Below are 19,151 nucleotides of genomic sequence, written 5' to 3'. Positions count from 1 at the left end.
GGTATATGTACACATATAAATAATTATTGCAAATTGGGATCTGTCCTGGATGAGAGATAAATATCAAGTGCTGTGGGTAGAAATGAGGAAGCAATATTGGAGGAAGTGGAAGATGGGGTGGGTGCCAGTACTATTCTCAGGAAATGTTTCAACAAGATGATTTCTGTACTTAGCTGTAAAGAAGCAAGGAGTTTGCTTGGCCAACTGAAAATAACTGAAGCATTGAAATTTATGTGAACAAAGAGTAAAATTGTTTTATTACCTAAAGACTGGTAAGATTGGCCCCTTTTATGCATGCATGTTCATTCGTGTCTGATTCTTTGTGACCCTGTGAACTGTAGCCCACCAGGCTCATCTATCTATGGGATTCTCCAGGCAAGAATACTGGAGTGGGTTGCTATTTCCTCCTCCAGGGGATCTTCCTGACCTAGGGATCAAACCTACATCTGCATGGGCAGGTGCATTTTTTCATATTGCTGTGCTAGCTGGGAAGCCCACGATTGGCCCCTGTTTACTTCAAAGTATATCTTTGACTTAGCTCTGACTTAGATTTTTTTTTTTAAATAATTTTCATTGGAGTATAGTGGCCTTACAATGTTATGTTAGTTTCGACTGTATAGCAAAATGAATCAGCTGTATAGGCCTGAGTTAGCTTTAATGAGAAGGCATAGCTATGCAGTTCTGAAGAAGAATGACAGATAAGTTAGTCTGTCATGCAGCGTTAGGTAAAAGGGTGAGCAAAGATAGGAATATGAATTTTGAAAGGCAGAGTTGCATAATTTGCAACTAAAGGTAAACATTACAGTTGTGTAGTTGAAAGACCTGTTATTTCAATTGCTTATAAGTTATTATCAGTAGCATACATAGTTTTACATAAATATATTTGTAAATATATAAAGAATAGCCAGTTAGAGATATATATGTTTTATGGAAATTATATTCTGATTTTACTACTTGCTGCTGTTAGTTTGTATTTGAGGTTTTAAATTTTTGAATTTTCTCTTAAAAATCATCCCATTATTGTCGTTGGGTTAACTCAGTAGTATTATGATTCAGTGGCTTTTTGTGACTGATAACATTAATATTTTAGGCATAAAACCAAATGAATTTTTTCCTCTCATAGTTGTTACTGTGTGCCAACTATGTGCCACAGTACACACAGATGAATTTTAAAACTTTTCTGACTTTTAAAACTTAAGATGAATTTTCCTGAAATATTTCAGAACAATGGCAAAAGCAGTACTGTTTAGTTATTCTTATATTTTGCTACAGTATAACTAAAGCTTAAAGTAAGTAATTTCACTTTATTTAACTTTAAGGTACATTATTATAATTTGCATATTCTTGCGTGCATATTTACTAAAGTTAGTGTCTTAAGAAGTTGATACTGTTTTTTTCAATTATTGGGGGCATTTAGGAATTGGGGAGAAAGCAATGGCACCCCACTCCAGTACTCTTGCCTGGAAAATCCCATGGACGGAGGAGCCTGGTGGGCTGCAGTCCATGGGGTGCTGGGAGTTGGACATGACTGAGCGACTTCACTTTCACTTTTCACTTTCATGCATTGGAGAAGGAAATGGCACCCCACTCCAGTACTCGTGCCTGGAGAATCCCACGGACGGCAGAGCCTGGTGGGCTGCTGTCTATGGGGTCGCACAGAGTCGGACACGACTGAAGCAACATAGTGGCCGGAACTGGAGGCAGTAGTGTATGGCCTAATAACAGAGTATGAGAAGGCTTGATCTCCAATACCTAATTTATCTATTTTCCATCTTACACCAAAAAGAATTTGAGTTAGCTTAATTTTATTTAAGCTCTACTGTTTTTCTGTCAATTTGTTTTCTTAATTGTCCTGATTGAAAATCCAGGTGAGAATCAAATTTAATACTTGTTCTTGTCTACATGTACTCTGAATTCTAAGTCTGTTTGGTTAATAGGAAGAGAATTAGATAAGTTTGAGGGGTGGGGCTAACACAGCTTGCCAATGGACTGATTGGATGTTGAGTGAGACGAGGTAAAGGTAGGAGTCAGGATGATTCCCAGCTCTTAGGCTTGAGCAGCTGTTGAATGGTGGTGCTGTTTGGACATGTGCTTTGGACATTTCGTGATGCCTATAGGACACCCAGTGGACAGTCGAGTAGACAGACAGTTCTGGAGTCAACAAGCATCACAAACGCATTCTCATTAGCTTTGGTCCTTAGATAAATAAGGAAAGTACACTTTTAAAGAACCAAGTCTTGACACACAACTGGATACCTTAACGAGGATAGTCATATTGTATATGGCTTTAGAGACCTCTGAGAATCAGTTACTGATTTAGGATTGGGGAGTAAACCTTTTGTGTTTTTAAAAAGTAAAGAGAAAGTGATTTGTTTGAAACGTTAAAGCACAGTGATTGTTAAACCCTGTTTTTGTTTGCATCACAAATTCTAACATATCAGAGACAACTCTGTGACTTGCCTGAGAAGTCTAATTAAACAGTTCTTGGAATCACTCGTTTTAATGTGATTTGCACTGCACTAGTTTATAAAGTACAATAAGATACCCAGTCTCTGTCTTCAGTATTATAGTCTAATGGGTGAGACATTAAACTGTAAATACTTTTCACAAGTGGTAACAGAGCAATGAATTCTTGACTACTTAGTTCTGCGAATTGGGAGCAATGAGGAAGGGGAGGTTTAAGAGAGGCTTCAGAAAGGAAATAACACTCTAGCCAGAGTCCTCCTATTAACTCACCAGAAAGAGTAAAACCTGTAGAACTGTGATGAGGGCTGGACGGTTGCTGGTGGTGGCAGCGGGGGTGGTGAATCTGGCTGAAGTGTCATACTCTGTGTGAATGTGTTATAAAAAGAAGCTGGGAAATTAGACAGGCAGCTTTCAAAATATGTTAAAATTAAAGGATTTGGTAATTTATCTAGGACGTGGTAGACCCATTGGAGAATTTTCAGGTGTGGGATTTAAAATGACCAGACTTGCTTTATAGAATAGAAACTCTAGAGTGGACTCATGAGTTTATTACGTGATTTTTCTCAAGACTTTTAAGGGTAGCTGAAAATGTCTTTCTTAAAGGTTTTTTTTTTCCTTTGCTTAGTTAAAAAGCCACACATAATAAAGGGTGTGAATAGTATTTATAAGTTTATGTAAACATACCATTTAACTATATTTTTGCTCAGTTAGGACAATGATTTTCTTGCTTTAGTATAGTTATGTGTAACTTAATAAATAAATAATTTTTATTAGTGTTTGCTTCAGTGCTGTTCTCATACAGCTGTCACATAGCACTATCCTTAAAAATAACGTTCCCTAGTACATTATGATCTGTTTCTTAATTTCATAGTGACAACATCACTACAGATAATGGAAATGGTGGTCAGGAAATTAAAATTACATTATATGCGTAAGTACTTTCCATTTCATATACCACCTTAGTGGTGCTATGTTTCCTCCAAGCACTACTGAGACATTAAATGTTATGTGGTATTAAAAGAATGAAACCCATTTTCTTTTGTTTAGCCCAGCATTCAGATCTTATTCTAAAATTAACCTATTTAACATGTAAGCATTAAGTATGCTCTGGTAATACAGGGCATTATACTTTTTAATCTAACAGTAATCTTGTACTCATAGAGTTTAAAGTTTAGTAGAGGAAATAACAAGCATTTTCTTTATGTATTTATCATGTAGTTCAGTCACTATACTCCTTCTTCTTGAACATACTTTACACCAGGGGTTCTTAAGCACAGACTCCAGACAGCAGCAGCAGCATCACTTGGGAACTCATTAAATACAAATTCTGAGGATGGGTCCCTGCAGTCTCTTGTCTAACAAGCCCTCCAGGTGATTGTGAAGCATGCTCAAAATTGACAGTATGAATGAAGCATGCTTTATAATATGCAACACTCCCAGGAAAACAAATTGCTTAGAATATGTGATGCCTTTTGATCTCTGATCTAGAAAAGGCTTTATTTAAAGAAAGAAAGAAAATTGTAGTAGCAAATAACATTTAAAGAGTTTCAGAAATATAGTAATTGTTAACAATTATTGAGCCCATTTTTTTCATGCCAGGCTCTTTGCTGAGAGATTGCAGAGGAGGAGACACAGGTTAAATATATTCAATGTCTTACAGCTAGAGAGTTTCAGGTTAAGAATTTTAATTCAACCAACTAACTATAAAGCTAACTTTTTGTTAGGAAATAAGTTCCTATTTGAAGGTATCTTTTTAATATAGCTGGGTAGAATTTTTTATGTTTAACGGACCACGATGGTTTTATTTATATCATAGATTAGTATCTCTAAGAGGTAAGAACATAGGTTAGTATCTCTAAGAGGTAAGAAAATTTCTAAGTACGCTACTTACATAGATTTGTTGGAAGCATGACTGTAGATAAACATCCCATGTTGTGTTAGTCTGTAAGAAAACTGGATCTGTAAAAATTCAGATTCAATTTAGATATTTACTTGTACACAGAAGTGTTCTTAAAGTTTCATTATATGAGAAATGAAAAGTAGTTTCCTATAAAAATTTTAATTTGCACATTTAAATAACATAATTTATCTTATAAAAAAAGAAATGCTTGGAGTGACTGGAGCAGGTATTCCAGAAGTGCATTTACATTTTACAATTAAATTCATCCCTTCTTTCCTTTTCTTTGCAGTTTTTTGTTGGTTTGTTTTGTTTTTTTAGTGTATGCGTGTATATTTTTTTTCAATGATAGTTACCTAAGTTTTATTCTCTTACCCCTGTGTTTCTGCTACTCTTTGGATTGCTATCTTTCTGTTAGTCATATTCACATTGAATATTTTATAATACATTGATACTATATTTGAAAATCTTTGAGCAGAGAAAATACAAAAATTCTGACTAAATATGCAAGATATATATGTAAGTAACTAGGAGGATCTTTGTTAATGTAGAATAAAGAAATTGTGAATAATCTTTTTTACTTTTATTTTTTTAAACAATTTTATTTTTGAATAGGTAATGCATTCATATAATCCAGAATGTAAGAAAGAATGTGTAGTAATGTTTCCTTCCCATCCATATCATACAGCTACTCATTCTCTTTCCCATAGACAACAACCTTTGTAAATAGTCTCAAGGATGTTTTACGCACTTACAAGCATATACAAATGAATATTTTTAACACTAATATATACACTACTGTGTTCTCTGCTTTTTTACGCTTCATATATATTTTTGAGATCTTTCCATATCACTGTATATTAAGAGCTTCATCATTGTTTTCAACCCTATCGTATCTGCTTCTGTAAATGAAACAAATCTTTTTAGCCAGGCCTCTACTGTCTTTTCCAATTTTGTGTGCTTTTCCTATTATAAATAATTCTGCCATAAATAACTTTATGTGTACATCATTTCATGAGCATGTGCCATTAATCTAGAGTTCCTAGGTTAAGAGGTTATGTGTATTTGTAATTGCCAAATTACCCTCCTTAAATATTCTTTTCTACCAGTTCAGTGTTGTGTCAAAGTTCTGGTTTTCCCACACCCTCACCAACCCACCCATTTACTTTCTAAACAACTACAATTCCCTGCCCCCGCCATGCACTTACATACTTTGAAAGCTTTATTACTACAGGAAATAACATCGTAAAAGTGGACAGTTTTGCTGTGGCATTGTGCCTGTGCAAAACAAAATTCTAGTTAAGATTTTTCATTTTTAAAAAACATATATTCCTGCTTTAGGTCTCTAAGATTGGGATAATAAAATTTAGGAGTTTTTTAGAGAAGAACAAAAAAGGTTACTATTCTGTATGTGAGGGTCTACTTTAAGATTATTTCAAATGTTAAATGTTAAGTATGTCAATACAAGAATAAGTTAAAGATCTTCAATTAAAGTTCTATCTGTAAAAATATAGATATACTATTCTTAGTTGCTTAATTATCAGTATCACAAGGATCAAAAATAAAATGGTGAAAGAGTTAAATGTTACCAGACATCTTTTTCATTTGTATTTAATACTTTTGTTCAATAGTAAACCCAGAATATCTTCGATATGTTTTTAAGCCTGGAAGAAAGTAGGTTCCTTTGAAATTAGATTTCAGCAATGTGGTTGAGTAGTGAATTTAAACAATTCACAATGCTGACTTTCAGTGCTTCTGAAAGCAGGAAGTGTATTACTGACATGCAGAAATATTCCAGCCCAGAGAACATCCCTACTGCCGTATGTGGTAAGAATTTCTCACTAACTCACAAACCACTTCTCTAATGCACTGAATAAGCAGAATTGGTCTTTGTTGAACATTTCCAATTGAGTATCAAAGAACTTTGTTTTGCAGTGTCTTATATGTAATTATTAGCTTATGCCTTGGAAGGAGCCTGGCACATCATGGGTGCTCCAGGTTTACTGAGAGAAGAAATAAGAACTTTTATATAATCTTTTAGGTGTGATTTTAAAGTTTGTTTTTCAGATCCTGAGTTAAATATTCTGACAGCTTATTAATGGTTTCTTTAAATAAAATTATTTATATCTGGTGCCGTGTTGTGCTCAGTTCTCAGTCATGTGCAACTGTTTGTGACCCCATGGGCTGTAACCCGCCAGGCTCCTCTGTCCGTGGAACTTTGCAGGCAAGAATACTGGACCGGGTTTCCATTTCCTGCTCCAGGGGATCTTGCTCACCCAGAGATCAAACCCAGTCTCTTGAGTCCTGCATTGTCAGGTGGATTCTGTACAACATTTATTCTACTGCCACTTTGATTCTACTGCCCACCTTTTAAAATTACTAGTTGGAATATTAATCTTAGGTTTGCTCTTATGCTAAGAAAAAAAAATCTTAGGGTTAATTATTAAGATTAATTACTAAGGGCTAGGGAGATACCGTGAATTTAAAAAAACAAGAAAATGAGTTGTGAGAAATTGGGGTTAGCAAAATTCAATGAAGAGCTTTTTATCATTCAGATTTTCATTAACATTTTGAAATACTGACTTTTTTCTGAATTTGAATCTTCTTTTCTTTTGATTTTAAGCGACTAAGAAGATTGTCAACCAAATATAGAACAGAAAAGATTTATCCCACAGCCACTGGAGAAAAAGAAGAAAATGTTAAAAAGAACAGATATAAGGACATACTGCCATGTAAGTTTAAAATGCCATTAAAGGAACAAATGGATATGCTAATTAGTAGTTTTATAGCTTAAACTAGCATTATTCTTCCTAATGAGTTCATTTGTTAAGAAAATAATGATGAGCTTCTCTTTCAAGTTACACTACAAGATAATAATTTGTGGTTGTGCTTGCCTTTCCTTATGATAGTAGATTCTGTTGTAGTTGTTCTTTTGTTCATTTCTTTTCTCTTTAGGCATCACAATTACTCTGATACTGCCCCACTTTTAAATCTGAAAAATCCAAGTAAAAATATCTTTCACGGACTCCCTGTTCAGAGAAATTTTTTGTAAAAAATAAAATAATACAGACTTAATTCAATAAGTATAATACATTTTATAAAATGCTAAAAATATTAACTCATCTATTTTCTATTCATAAGAACTATAATTGATTAATTGAGCATTAAAAATGAACCATGATTCATGCTTGTGTATCTCCTGTTCTTACTAGTCTAAGAACATGGTATGTATCTCTGAGGGCATGCCTAAGACTGATAGCATTATATTCTAATAATGATAATATAACTATATTCTTAAATAGTATCGTTTTCTATCAGAATGCGTTTAACTGTAAAAGTTAAAATTTTATATCATACTTGCTGTCTTTTAAAGCTGCCAGTAGTCTTTCTCTTTTCCTTCCTTCAAGTATCTAGAAATCTATACGTTCCAGGATACCATTCTCTCAATTCTCCTTGCATCCTTTTTTTTTTCTAGCTTTATTGAAGAATAGTTGACAAAAATCTCATTCATTCCTAAAGTTTATTCTCTCTAAGCCTTGATAAATTTTCCAGTGACTTTAATTATCATATTCGATAGTCTTTTATTACTATTGTTACTGTTGTTGATTAGTGCTTATTCTTTTCTGTTAACTATTTTGATGTTGTTGACCAGTCTCTATTTTAAAATTTTCCTTCTTCTATAATATCCCTTTTTCAAATTGCCTTGTCCCGCACTTGTCTTCTTCCCTCTTTCTTACTGTCCTCTTTGCATAAATTTAACCCTTCATCTTTCTGTTGTTATTCAACTTTACTCTCAGATATGGGATCTGTGGGTGGCTGGTAGCAGCACAGTTATTATAAAGTGGCAGCAGAGCATAATGAAGAGCCCTGGCTGGAAGTTCAAATCTTGCCTCTGTCAACTGTTATCTATGTAATTTTGGATGCATCCTTTCTGTGCTTTGGTTTCTTCATCTTCAAAATGGAGATTAAAATAATAATTACCTTAAAAGATTATTTTGTGCATGTACAATGCTTACAGTTGTCCCTAGCACACAGTAACCACTCATTAAGGTTTTGGAAAATATAATTCACTTTTCGTACCAATCCACTTCAGAGTAGTGAATAATATGGGTTTCTGAACAGTTCTTTTAAATTAAGCAATATAATTTTGAGGTACTCTTATTATGCTCTGGAATTAATGTTCAGTTCAGTCATGTCCAAATCTTTGTGACCTCATGGACCACAGCACGCAAGGTCTCCCTTTCCGTCACCAACTCTCGGAGCTGACCCAAACTCATGTCCATCGAGTCAGTGATGCCATCCAACCGTCTCATCCTCTGTGTCTGTCTCCTTCTCCTGCCTTCAGTCTTTCGATCTTCATCAGGGTCTTTTCAAATGAGTCAGCTCTTCACATCAGGTGGCCACAAGTATTGGAGTTCCAGCTTCAACATCAGTCCTTCCAGTGAACACTCAGGACTGATCTCCTTTAGGATGGACTAGTTGGATCTCCTTGCAGTCCAAGGGACTCTCAAGAGTCTTCTCCAACACCACAGTTCAAAAGCATCAATTCTTCAGTCCTCAGCTTTCTGTATAGTCCAACTCTCACATCCATACCTGACTACTAGAAAACCATAGCCTTGACTAGACAGACCTCTGTTGGCAAAGTAATGTCTCTGCCTTTTAATATGCTGTCTAGGTTGGTCATAACATTCTTTCCAAGGAGCAAGCATCTTTTAATTTCATGGCTGCAGTCTCACCATCAGCAGTGATTTTGGAGCCCCAAAAAAATCAGCCACTGTTTCCATTGTTTCCCCATCTATTTGCCATGAAGTGATGGGACCCGATGCCATAATCTTAGTTTTCTGAGTGTTGAGCTTAAAGCTAATGTTTTCACTCTCCTCTTTCACTTTCATCAATAGGCTCTTTAGTTCTTCTTCACTTTCTGTGATAAGGGCGGTGTCATCTGCATATCTGCTGCTGCTGCTGCTGCTGCTGCTGCTGCTGCTAAGTCCCTTCAGTTGTGTCTGACTCTGTGCGATCCCATAGATGGCAGTCCACCAGGCTCCTCTGTCCCTGGGATTCTCCAGGCAAGAATACTGGAGTGAGTTGCCATTTCCTTCTCCATCTGCGTATCTGAGGTTATTGATATTTCTCCCAGCAATCACGATTCCAGCTTGTGCTTCATCCAGCCTAGCATTTCTCATGATGTACTCTGCATATATAGCTGAAATAGCTCAACTGGAATTCCATCACCTCCACTAGCTTTGTTTGTAGTGATGCTTCCTAAGGCCCATTTGACTTCACATTCCAGGATGTCTGACTCTAGGTGAGTGATCACACACAATTGTGATTATCTGGGTCATGAAGATCTTTTTTGTATATTTCCTCTGTGTATTCTTGCCACCTCTTCTTAATATCTTATGCTTCTATTAAGTCCATACCATTTCTGTCCTTTATTGAGCCCATCTTTGCCTGAAATGTTCCCTTGGTATCTCTAATTTTCTTGAAGAGGTCTCTAGTCTTTCCCATTCTATTGTTTTCCTCAATTTCTTTGCACTGATTACTGAGGAAGGCTTTCTTATCTCTCCTTGCTATTCTTTGGACCTCTGCATTCAGATGGGTAGCTTTCCTTTTCTCCTTTGCTTTTGGCTTCTCTTCTTTTCACAGCTTTCTGTAAGGCCTCCTCAGACAGCTATTTTCCTTTTTTGCATTTCTTTTCCTTGGGGATGGTCTTGATCCCCGTCTCCTGTACAATGTCATGAACCTCCATCCATAGTTCATCAGGCACTCTGTCTATCAGATCTAGGCCCTTAAACCTATTTCTCACTTCCACTGTATAATCGTATGGGATTTGATTTGGGTCATACCTGAATGGTCTAGTGGTTTTCTCTACTTTCTTCAATGTAAGTCTAAATTTGCCAATGAGGAGTTCGTGATCTGAGCCATAGTCAGCTCCTGGTCTTGTTTTTGCTGACTGTATAGAGCTTCTCCATCTTTGACTGCAAAAAATATTATCAGTCTGATTTTGGTGTTGGCCATCTGATGATTCCATGTGTAGAGTCTTCTCTTGTGTTGTTGGAAGAGGGTGTTTGCTATGACCAGTGCATTTTCTTGGCAAAACTCTATTAGTCTTTGCCCTGCTTCATTCCGCATTCCAAGGCCAAATTTGCCTGTTACTCCAGGTGTTTCTTGACTTCCTACTTTTGCATTCCAGTCCCCTATAATGAAAAGGACATCCTTTTTGGGTGTTAGTTCTAGAAGGTCTTGTAGGTCTTCATAGAACCGTTCAACTTCAGCTTCTTCAGCATTACTGGTTGGGGCATAGACTTGGATTGTTACTGTGATATTGAATGGTTTGCCTTCGAAATGAAGAGAGATCATTCTGTCATTGTTGAGATTGCATCCGGTACTGCATTTCCGACTCTTGTTGACTATGATGGCTTCTCCATTTCTTCTAAGGGATTCCTGCCCACATTAGTAGATGTAATGGTCATCTGAGTTAAATTCACCCATTCCAGTTCATTTTAGTTCACTGATTCCTAAAATGTTGATGTTCACTCCTGCCATCTACTGTGACCACGTCCAGTTTGCGTTGATTCGTGGACCTAACATTCCAGGTTCCTATGCAGTATTGCTCTTTACAGCATCGGACCTTGCTTCTATCACTAGTCGCATCCACAACTGGGTTGTGGTTTTCGCTTTGGAATGAAGAGACGGAATTAATGTGCACACTGTTAAAGAAGCAGTATTTCCACCTCATTTTTTTACCATCTGAGGAAATGAATCTCAAACAGCTTCAGGTTTCTGTTTTCATATGTTGTTTCATTCATTCATTTTACAAGAAGCTGTGAACATATACTGTGTGCTGCAGATAACAGCAGAAAACAAACTGACCAAATACCCTGCCCTTGTAGAGCTTATAGTGTAGGCAAGGCAGTGAACAATTCAAATAGTATGTTGGTCTCTTATAGTGGTTAGTGCTATTGAGAATAACGTAGTAGGAGTTACAGAGAGAAAACTGAGAATAGGAGGAAGCTTTATTAATTTTAACCAGAGATAGAGGGGGAAGTTCAGTGCTGTTCCACTGGCCCTCTGAAAAAGAAAAGCCTTGCTTTGTATTGTTTGCTGGTTTCTTTAGGAAATGAATTATTTACCATAATCATCAAAACAAAACTGAGGGAGGTACTATTGAATGCCATTTTGCAGATAAAAAATTGAGACAAAGGTTAAATAGCTTCAGTTCAGTTCAGTTCAGTTGCTTATTCATGTCCAAACTCTTTGAGACCATGTGGACCACAGCACGCCAGGCCTCCCTGTCCATCACCAACTTAAATAGCTTGCCACACAGCTAATAGTGTGGTGAGAATTTAAACCCAGGCAGTTTGTATCCAAAGCATTGGTTTTCAGCCACAGTGATTTTGCTCCTAAAGGGAGAGACGTTTAGCATTGCTAGAGGTGATTTGGTTGTTTGGTTTTTGCAACTAGGATGTGGAGCGAGCAGGCTGCTACTGGCATCTGGTGGGCAGAGGACAGGGAAGCCACTGCATCCTCCAGTCTAGAGGCCGCAGCCTCCTCACAGCAAAGAGTTAGCCCAGGTCAAATAAAAATTAGTGCTGAGGTTGAGAAACCTTGCCCTAGAGTCTGAGCTCTTAAACATTGTGCTATAGGCAGAGTAGCAGTACCTTTTTACCTTATTTAAGGTTTGATAAGTCAGTTTCCAATAAATTTCTAATCATTTTAATTTGGAAACTTAAATTGAAAGTAATAGTTTTTAGAGATACCTATTTTCCTCCTGTCATAAGAATAGTGTAAACTGACAATTTCTTTTGAGTATTTAGCATGACCAGTGCTTGCAGGTATTTTTTTTCTTTTTTAAACAGCCTTATTGTGGTATAATTTACATATCATAAAGTTGACCCATTTTTAGGATGGGGACTCTTTATACTGTTGATTTATACTGAATTCATTCAGCCACTGTAGAAAACAGTATGGAGTTTTCTCAAGAAACAAACAAAAAAATAGAACTATCATATGACCCAACAGTTTTATTCCTGGCTATATATGCACAAAAAAAACAAAAACACTACTTTAAAGAGATACATGCATCCCAGTATTCATATCAGCATTATTCACAGTTGCCAAGATATGGAAGCAACCTAAGTGTCCATCAGCAGATGAATGGATAAAGAAGGTGTGAACAGTCTCTTCAAAGCATTTGCAGAATTTTTTAATTGATTTTTTATCCTATTTAGTTACAAAAGTTTTTTATATACCCTAGATACAAGTCTTTTTTCAGATATTATGATTTGCGCCTCCCTCCCCTAGTTTATGGTTTGTCTTTTCATTTTCTTAGTGGTTGGTGTCTTAATGCACACTTTCAATTTTCATGAAGTCCAGTTTATCAGTTTTGTGGGTCATGCTTTTCATGTTCAGTCCAAGAACTCTTTGCCTAATCCAGAATGACAAAGATTTTCTCCTGTGTTTTTTCATTTCATTCCTGTAAGTATTATAGTCTTAGCTGTTACATTTAAGTGTATAGTCTATTTTGAGTTAATTTTTAATATGATGTGAGGCAAGGATCTAAAATAATCTTGAGCACGTGGCATTGTTCCAGCACCATTTGTTGAAAATTATCTTCTCCTCTGAATTGCCTTAGCTCTTTTGTTGGAAATAATTTGACTGTAAATGTAAGAGTTTATTCTGGACCCTTAATTCTATTTCATTGACACCAGATCACAGTATCTTGATCATTGTAGCTTTATAGTAAGTTTTAAAGGCAAGAAGTGTTCTCTGTGTTCTTCTAAAAAATTGGTTTGGTTATTCTCAGTCCTTTGCATTCCCATATAAATTGTGGGATAAGGTCGTCAAGCTCTGCAGAAATTCTGGAATTTTAATAAGGATTGTGTTGAATCTATGGATCAGTTTAAGGATAATTGCAGTCTTAAACCATATTGACTCTTTCAATCTAAGTGTTCATCAACAGATGGATGGATAAAGAAAGTATTTATGTATATATATGTGCTGTGCTTAGTCGCTCAGTCATATCCGACTCTTTGCAACCCCATGGACTGTATGTAGCCCATCAGGCTCCTCTGTTCATGGGGATTCTCCAGGCAAGAATACTAGAGTGGGTTGCCATGCCTTTCTCCAGGGGATCTTCCCAACCCAGGTCTCCTGCATTGTAGGTGGATTCTTGACCATCTGAGCCACCAGGGAACCATATATGTAAGACAGCTCTGTTTATTTAAATCTTTAATTTCTCTCAGCAGTGTTTTATGGTTTTCAGTATACAAATCTTGTATTTCTTCTTTTAAAAAGTTTTTATGCTGTTGTGAATGGAATTATTTTAATGTTATTTTCAAGAATTTTGTTACTAGTATATAGAAATATAGTTCATATTTGCACATTGATTTTTTTTTTTTTAATCCACTGACCTTTGGACAGAGAAGCCTTCCACCAGGCCACAGTCCATGGGGTCACAAGAGTCAGACATAACTTAGTGACTAAACGACCACGACCTTCCTGGACTCATTTATCTTAGTAATTTTTCTGTGGAGATGTTAGGATTTTTTACATATCAGAATCATGTCGTTTATAAATAATAATAGTTGTATTCCTTTCTCTCCAGTCTGAGTGTCTGTTTTGGGTTATTTCACTGGCTGAAACCTCTAGTATAATGTTGACTTGAAGTGGCAAGAGCAGACGTTATTGCTTTTGATCCATTAAAAGTAATTTCATCACTGTTCAAAGATCACTTAGGTTTTTCTCAGGCTATCTGGGAGATTTGGCTTATTTTATGCTAGACCACTGAGACCAGTCCCATAATTAAGAAATTTCTGGATACTCCTGTGTCAAGGATGACCTGTTGCTTTTGTTTGTTGAAAGGGCTAAAACTGAGCTGGCTAGCCTTTAGAAGTAATGGATCAGGGTATTCTGCCTATTCCAATGTTATTATGGAGATTCTTTTATTTCTCACAACTAGGGCTTATCAATAGGTGTGTGTTTTCTTGGAGGCAACAATATATTTATATATTGTTTTGTGTGTGTGTGTTTATTTGTTGTTGGAATAGATGTTGATGTTTGCTGAAGAAGAAAAAAGCTGCTCCTTTAAGAGCCTCCTGTGTAGCGAATACTGGTTTTATCTATTTGGAAATGACTCCTGGGAGACTGCAGAAGCAGGCAGCAAAACCATGAAATGAAAACAATAATTCCTTTCATATTCTTTAAGTTATTTCTCTTCATTTTTATGCTTAATAGGACCACCAATAAAGAATATTAAAATACACAGACTATGTTATATATAGCATAATACTGATTTTTAAATTCTGAATCATATTCTGTGATTATACAGTATGAAGTAGTGACTAGAAAATTTGCCTATGCCTTAGAGTGTTTAAGAAAAAGCCATTAAAAAATTCTTATTGAAGTATAGTTGATTTACAATGTTGTGTTAGTTTTTGCTGTACAGCAGAGTTATTTAGTTATACATATACATTTTCATAATCCTTTTCATTATGGCTTATCACAAGATATTGAATAGTTTCCCGTGCTATATAGTAGGTCCTTATTGTTTATCCATCCTATATATAATAGTCTGCATCTGCTGATCTCAAATTCCCAATCCTTCTTTCCCCTTCCACTCTCCCCCTTGGAAACCACAAGTCTGTTTTCTATGTCTGTCAGTCTGTTTCTGTTTCATAGATATGTTCATTTGTGTCCTGTTTTATATTCCAAATATAAGTGATGTCATACAGTATCTTTCTGTTTCTGACTTCACTTGGTATGATAATCTCTATGTCATCATGTTGATTCTAATGACATTATTTCATTAAAAAAAAAAAATCCCATTTCTGTGTCCCATCTTGAACTGACTGAATCAGACTTACTGCAGAATATGGGACTCAGAAATCTTGCATTCTGAGTTGTTTTCCCCAGCCCCTCATTGCTGTATGATCAGCAATAGATGAAATGAGAGTGGCAAAATATTGACACTTATTGAAGGTGGGTAATGGATAGATGAAGTTCATTATACTATTTTATTTTTATATATACATAAAATTTTCCAGAGAATTAAAAAATTTCCCAAATTGTATGTAGCAAGCAACTTGGCACCAGTATTGGCTATCATTTGGGAGCCACTGTTCTCATCTGGATTCACAGTCCCCAGAAACATTTACTAAGGATTCAATGGTCAGCCAACAAAGTCTTTGTCTTTGAGATACTTTGTATTAATATGGACCTGTCATTATTGGCAAACATGGTATATCATTTACCCAAAGCATAGCATTTTTTATTTGTACATTTCTGATCTAAAATGGCTTTTTAAAAAAGACATGTAGGATGTAATGAAACAAGAAACAAAGCATTGATACACATGCATGTATTCTTTTCCCTGGAAACATGGGAAGGGGATAAAATAATTTTAATTGGAAACTAGTATGTCTCCCTTATATATCTCTTCCTACATATTTCCAAAGAAGATTTCACCAAAAATAAGTAAATGAAATTAGCAGAATTGGATCTTTGTATTAATGTATAAATTCAGTTTGTTGCCTAATAAATTAATTATTCTTCTTAAAAAATTTGCTAGGGGACTTTCTTGACAGTCCAGTGGTTCGGACTCCATGCTTCCACTGCAGGGTCACAGGTTCACTTCCTAGTTGGGGAATTCAGATCCTGCATGCCATGTAGCAAGGCCAAAAAACAAAAAGTTTGTTAAGTTTATTTGTATTTGTTACCATTTCTGTATGTCTTTTTGTATTTTAATTGCCTTTAATAATCATTGTCCCTGGATTAGAAACAACCGAAATGATTGTGGGATGTTACATGTTATTAGGACCGTGAAATTAGGCGATCCTACTACTGTAGTAGGATTTCATAGGCTCAAAGTCTAGCCCCAGATATTTACTAAGTACAAAATAAAGATAGTAATTTAACGGTGGAAGTATCAGCTGACATCAAATTAGCTGAGTGAACACTACCCAATAATAAATATTATTTGTCAAGTGAAGTATTCAGCACTTTTCATACATCATCTTAATTTATTTGTCACTTTCACCTAATTTTTTAAATGTAATTTTTATAATTTCTTATAAAATATGAAAGTTAGAGTTCCTTAAAAGAATTTTGACAAACTAATGTATTAAGTGGTTTTAGTGCTTATTAAAAACTGTAGACATGTAAATCTCAAACTCTTGTATAGTAAATCTAAGATGATGCTCAGGACTTTGTATTTTTAAAAGAGGTCCTGAATATTCTGATTCCTACTTTGAAACACAGCTTTACAATGAGACCTACTTCCTGTCAATATGATGTTAGAAATTACCCTGCTTATACTTAAAAGTCAAATTTCATTCATTTTTTTAAAGTAAATAATTTTAGTTATTTAATCTTATTTATGGTTCATTAGGGAAAAAAACTTGTCTGCTCATAGGATGTTATTTTAAAAATCCCTTTTTTTCCCTGTAGTTGATCATAGCCGAGTTAAGTTGACTTTAAAGACTCCTTCTCAAGATTCAGATTATATCAATGCAAATTTTATTAAGGTATGTATTAACTTTAAATGGTGTTTCTCTGCCATATTTAATGACTTCCTACAGTACTAGTTTTATTAAAAATTTTAAATTGCCTAATGTGATGCCAACAGTAAAAGAAGTAAAGTCACAGCCATGACATATTTTTATGTTTTTCGTCTAGCATCCTTATTAAAGGTTTTTGCTTAATTTTATGATAGTGGAGATAAAATTTTTTTGTTTGTGTGTTTCTTCTGTTATATTGAAGGCTTATTATAAACACCTTTGTTGCTGATTAGTTGCTAAGTCATGTCCAACTTTTTGTTGACCCCCTTGGACTGTGTAGCCTGCCAGGTTCTTCTGTTGGTGAGATTTCCCCAGGCAAGAATATTGGAGTGGGTTGCCGTTTCCTTCTCCAGGGGATCTTACAGACCCAGGGATCGAATCCGCGTCTCCTGCATTGGCAGGCAGGTTCTTCACCACCAAGCCACCTGGGAAGCCTTTACTGATTGCTAAATTGTCTCCTTTGTTATGTACACAAATGTACTTAGTTATTTCTGTTAATTAACCATATAGGGTATTTATCCGTAGAGAGATTCAGACTGCTACTTGAGTAAATAAAAGACTATTTTGTTCTGTTACTCTGTGCTTTTGAATCTATTTAATACAGTATTTTGTTGAGAAAAATATTAAGGTGGTAAGAGTTATATGGTAAAATTAATATCAATGTCAACTTTGAAGAATTATGGTTCCAAATAAGAGCTTTTCCTGAAAAGTCAATTTTATTACAAATATGGCAGAGCCCAAAACTAATAGTTAAACAAAAACTCATACATAGGGGCTTCCCTGGTGGTCCAGTGGCTAAGGCTTCCCACTCCTAATGCAGGGGTTCATTCCCTGGTCAGGGAGCTAGATCCCACATACTGCAACTAAAAAACAAACAGAAAGCTCCCACACGCAGTAACAAAGATCCTGAGTGTTGCAACTAAGACCTGGCATAACCCAATAAATGAATAAATATGGGGAAAAAAAACAACTAATACATAGTTCACTCTTTCAGATGTAATTGATGCTTATGTTCTTTTATAAGGACATGTGTTCAGAGTTCTAGTTTTTAATTGCACCTGATAACACTGGCTCACTGTATGTGCTGGTTTAACATTTTAGTCTGCTAGTTTGTTTGATATATTTTTGGGTTTACTATTAAAAGTATGTTTAGTAGGTGCTTAAACTAAAGACAGCTATGGAAGAATCTAGCTAAGAAAGAACTATTAGCTAGTTCTAGTCTTATTTTTTAGAATTCATGCATGCTTTTAAGTTTCTGCTAGTTAGTTTTGTTGACTAGGGCTTTCAATTCATAATTTTTATTTTTATTTTTATTTTTTTAAAAATCTTTAATTCTTACATGTGTTCCCAAATATGAACCCCCCTCCCACCAATTCATAATTTTTAAAACAGCATAAGGAGGTTTCCTTTGAATTCTATGAACCATGTTTCACCAGAAGTTGAAGTGAAATATATTTTGTCATGCTTTTATACATTATTAAAGAAAAATTATTTGCAAATTCTTTAGCTGAAAACAGCAGGAATGCTAATAAAATTTGAAAGCTTAATATTTAGGTAGAAAATATTTTTGGTAATCATAATTTGTATGCTTTTAACCTTTTTAGGGTGTTTATGGGCCAAAAGCATATGTGGCAACCCAAGGACCTTTAGCAAATACGGTAATAGATTTTTGGAGGATGATATGGGAGTACAATGTTGTAGTAAGTATTGCATGAAATGGCATGATTTTCTACCCATAATGATGTGTAAACTATATCCTACAATATGACTTTTGAGCCATAATGATATGTTAACTATAGTTAGTTTATTAGAAAGACAGAAACTGATGGCTAGGTTGTCTTGTTAAATTTTGACAAATTTGTTGAAATATTTCAAGAATAGAGTATGGCAATACTTTAAATCTTGGTTTAAGTTGGTAGTATAAGACAACTACCAAACACTGATAGATGGGTGGAAGGACATCTATGTGATTAAAAACAAGTATTGTCAAATGTTAATGGTAGAACATAGATGGTAGCTATACAGTATTTAGTGTAAAATTATTTCAACTTTGCTGTATGTTTGAAACATTACATTATAAAACTGTTGGGATGGGAAAGCACATGTAATAACCTTCATGTTTAAAGACAGTTACATTCAACCTTTAGTAAGCAAAGTATTTAATAGTGCTATTCTATTTGGTAAATATCCTGAATGCATTATTTTAATTACAAAAGACATATCTGTAAGAT

At 35.2% G+C, this 19,151-nt stretch overlaps 1 protein-coding gene across 1 annotated transcript in view; it reads left to right on the top strand.

Moving 5' to 3' along the window:
- PTPN12 (protein tyrosine phosphatase non-receptor type 12) overlaps window positions 1–19,151 on the top strand; it is an 85,300-nt gene that overhangs the window by 31,016 nt on the left and 35,133 nt on the right. The window contains exons 2-4 of the mRNA XM_052638733.1: window positions 6,987–7,095; window positions 16,811–16,887; window positions 18,525–18,620. Of these exons, the coding sequence (XP_052494693.1) occupies window positions 6,987–7,095; window positions 16,811–16,887; window positions 18,525–18,620 (282 nt within the window). The remainder of the gene's footprint in view (window positions 1–6,986; window positions 7,096–16,810; window positions 16,888–18,524; window positions 18,621–19,151) is intronic.

The sequence above is a fragment of the Budorcas taxicolor genome, chromosome 4 (assembly GCF_023091745.1).
Source record: "Budorcas taxicolor isolate Tak-1 chromosome 4, Takin1.1, whole genome shotgun sequence".
NCBI classification, from domain to species: Eukaryota; Metazoa; Chordata; class Mammalia; order Artiodactyla; family Bovidae; genus Budorcas; species Budorcas taxicolor.
The sequence above is the reverse complement of the archived record's forward strand: the minus strand, read 5'-3'. Positions and strand labels throughout refer to the sequence as shown.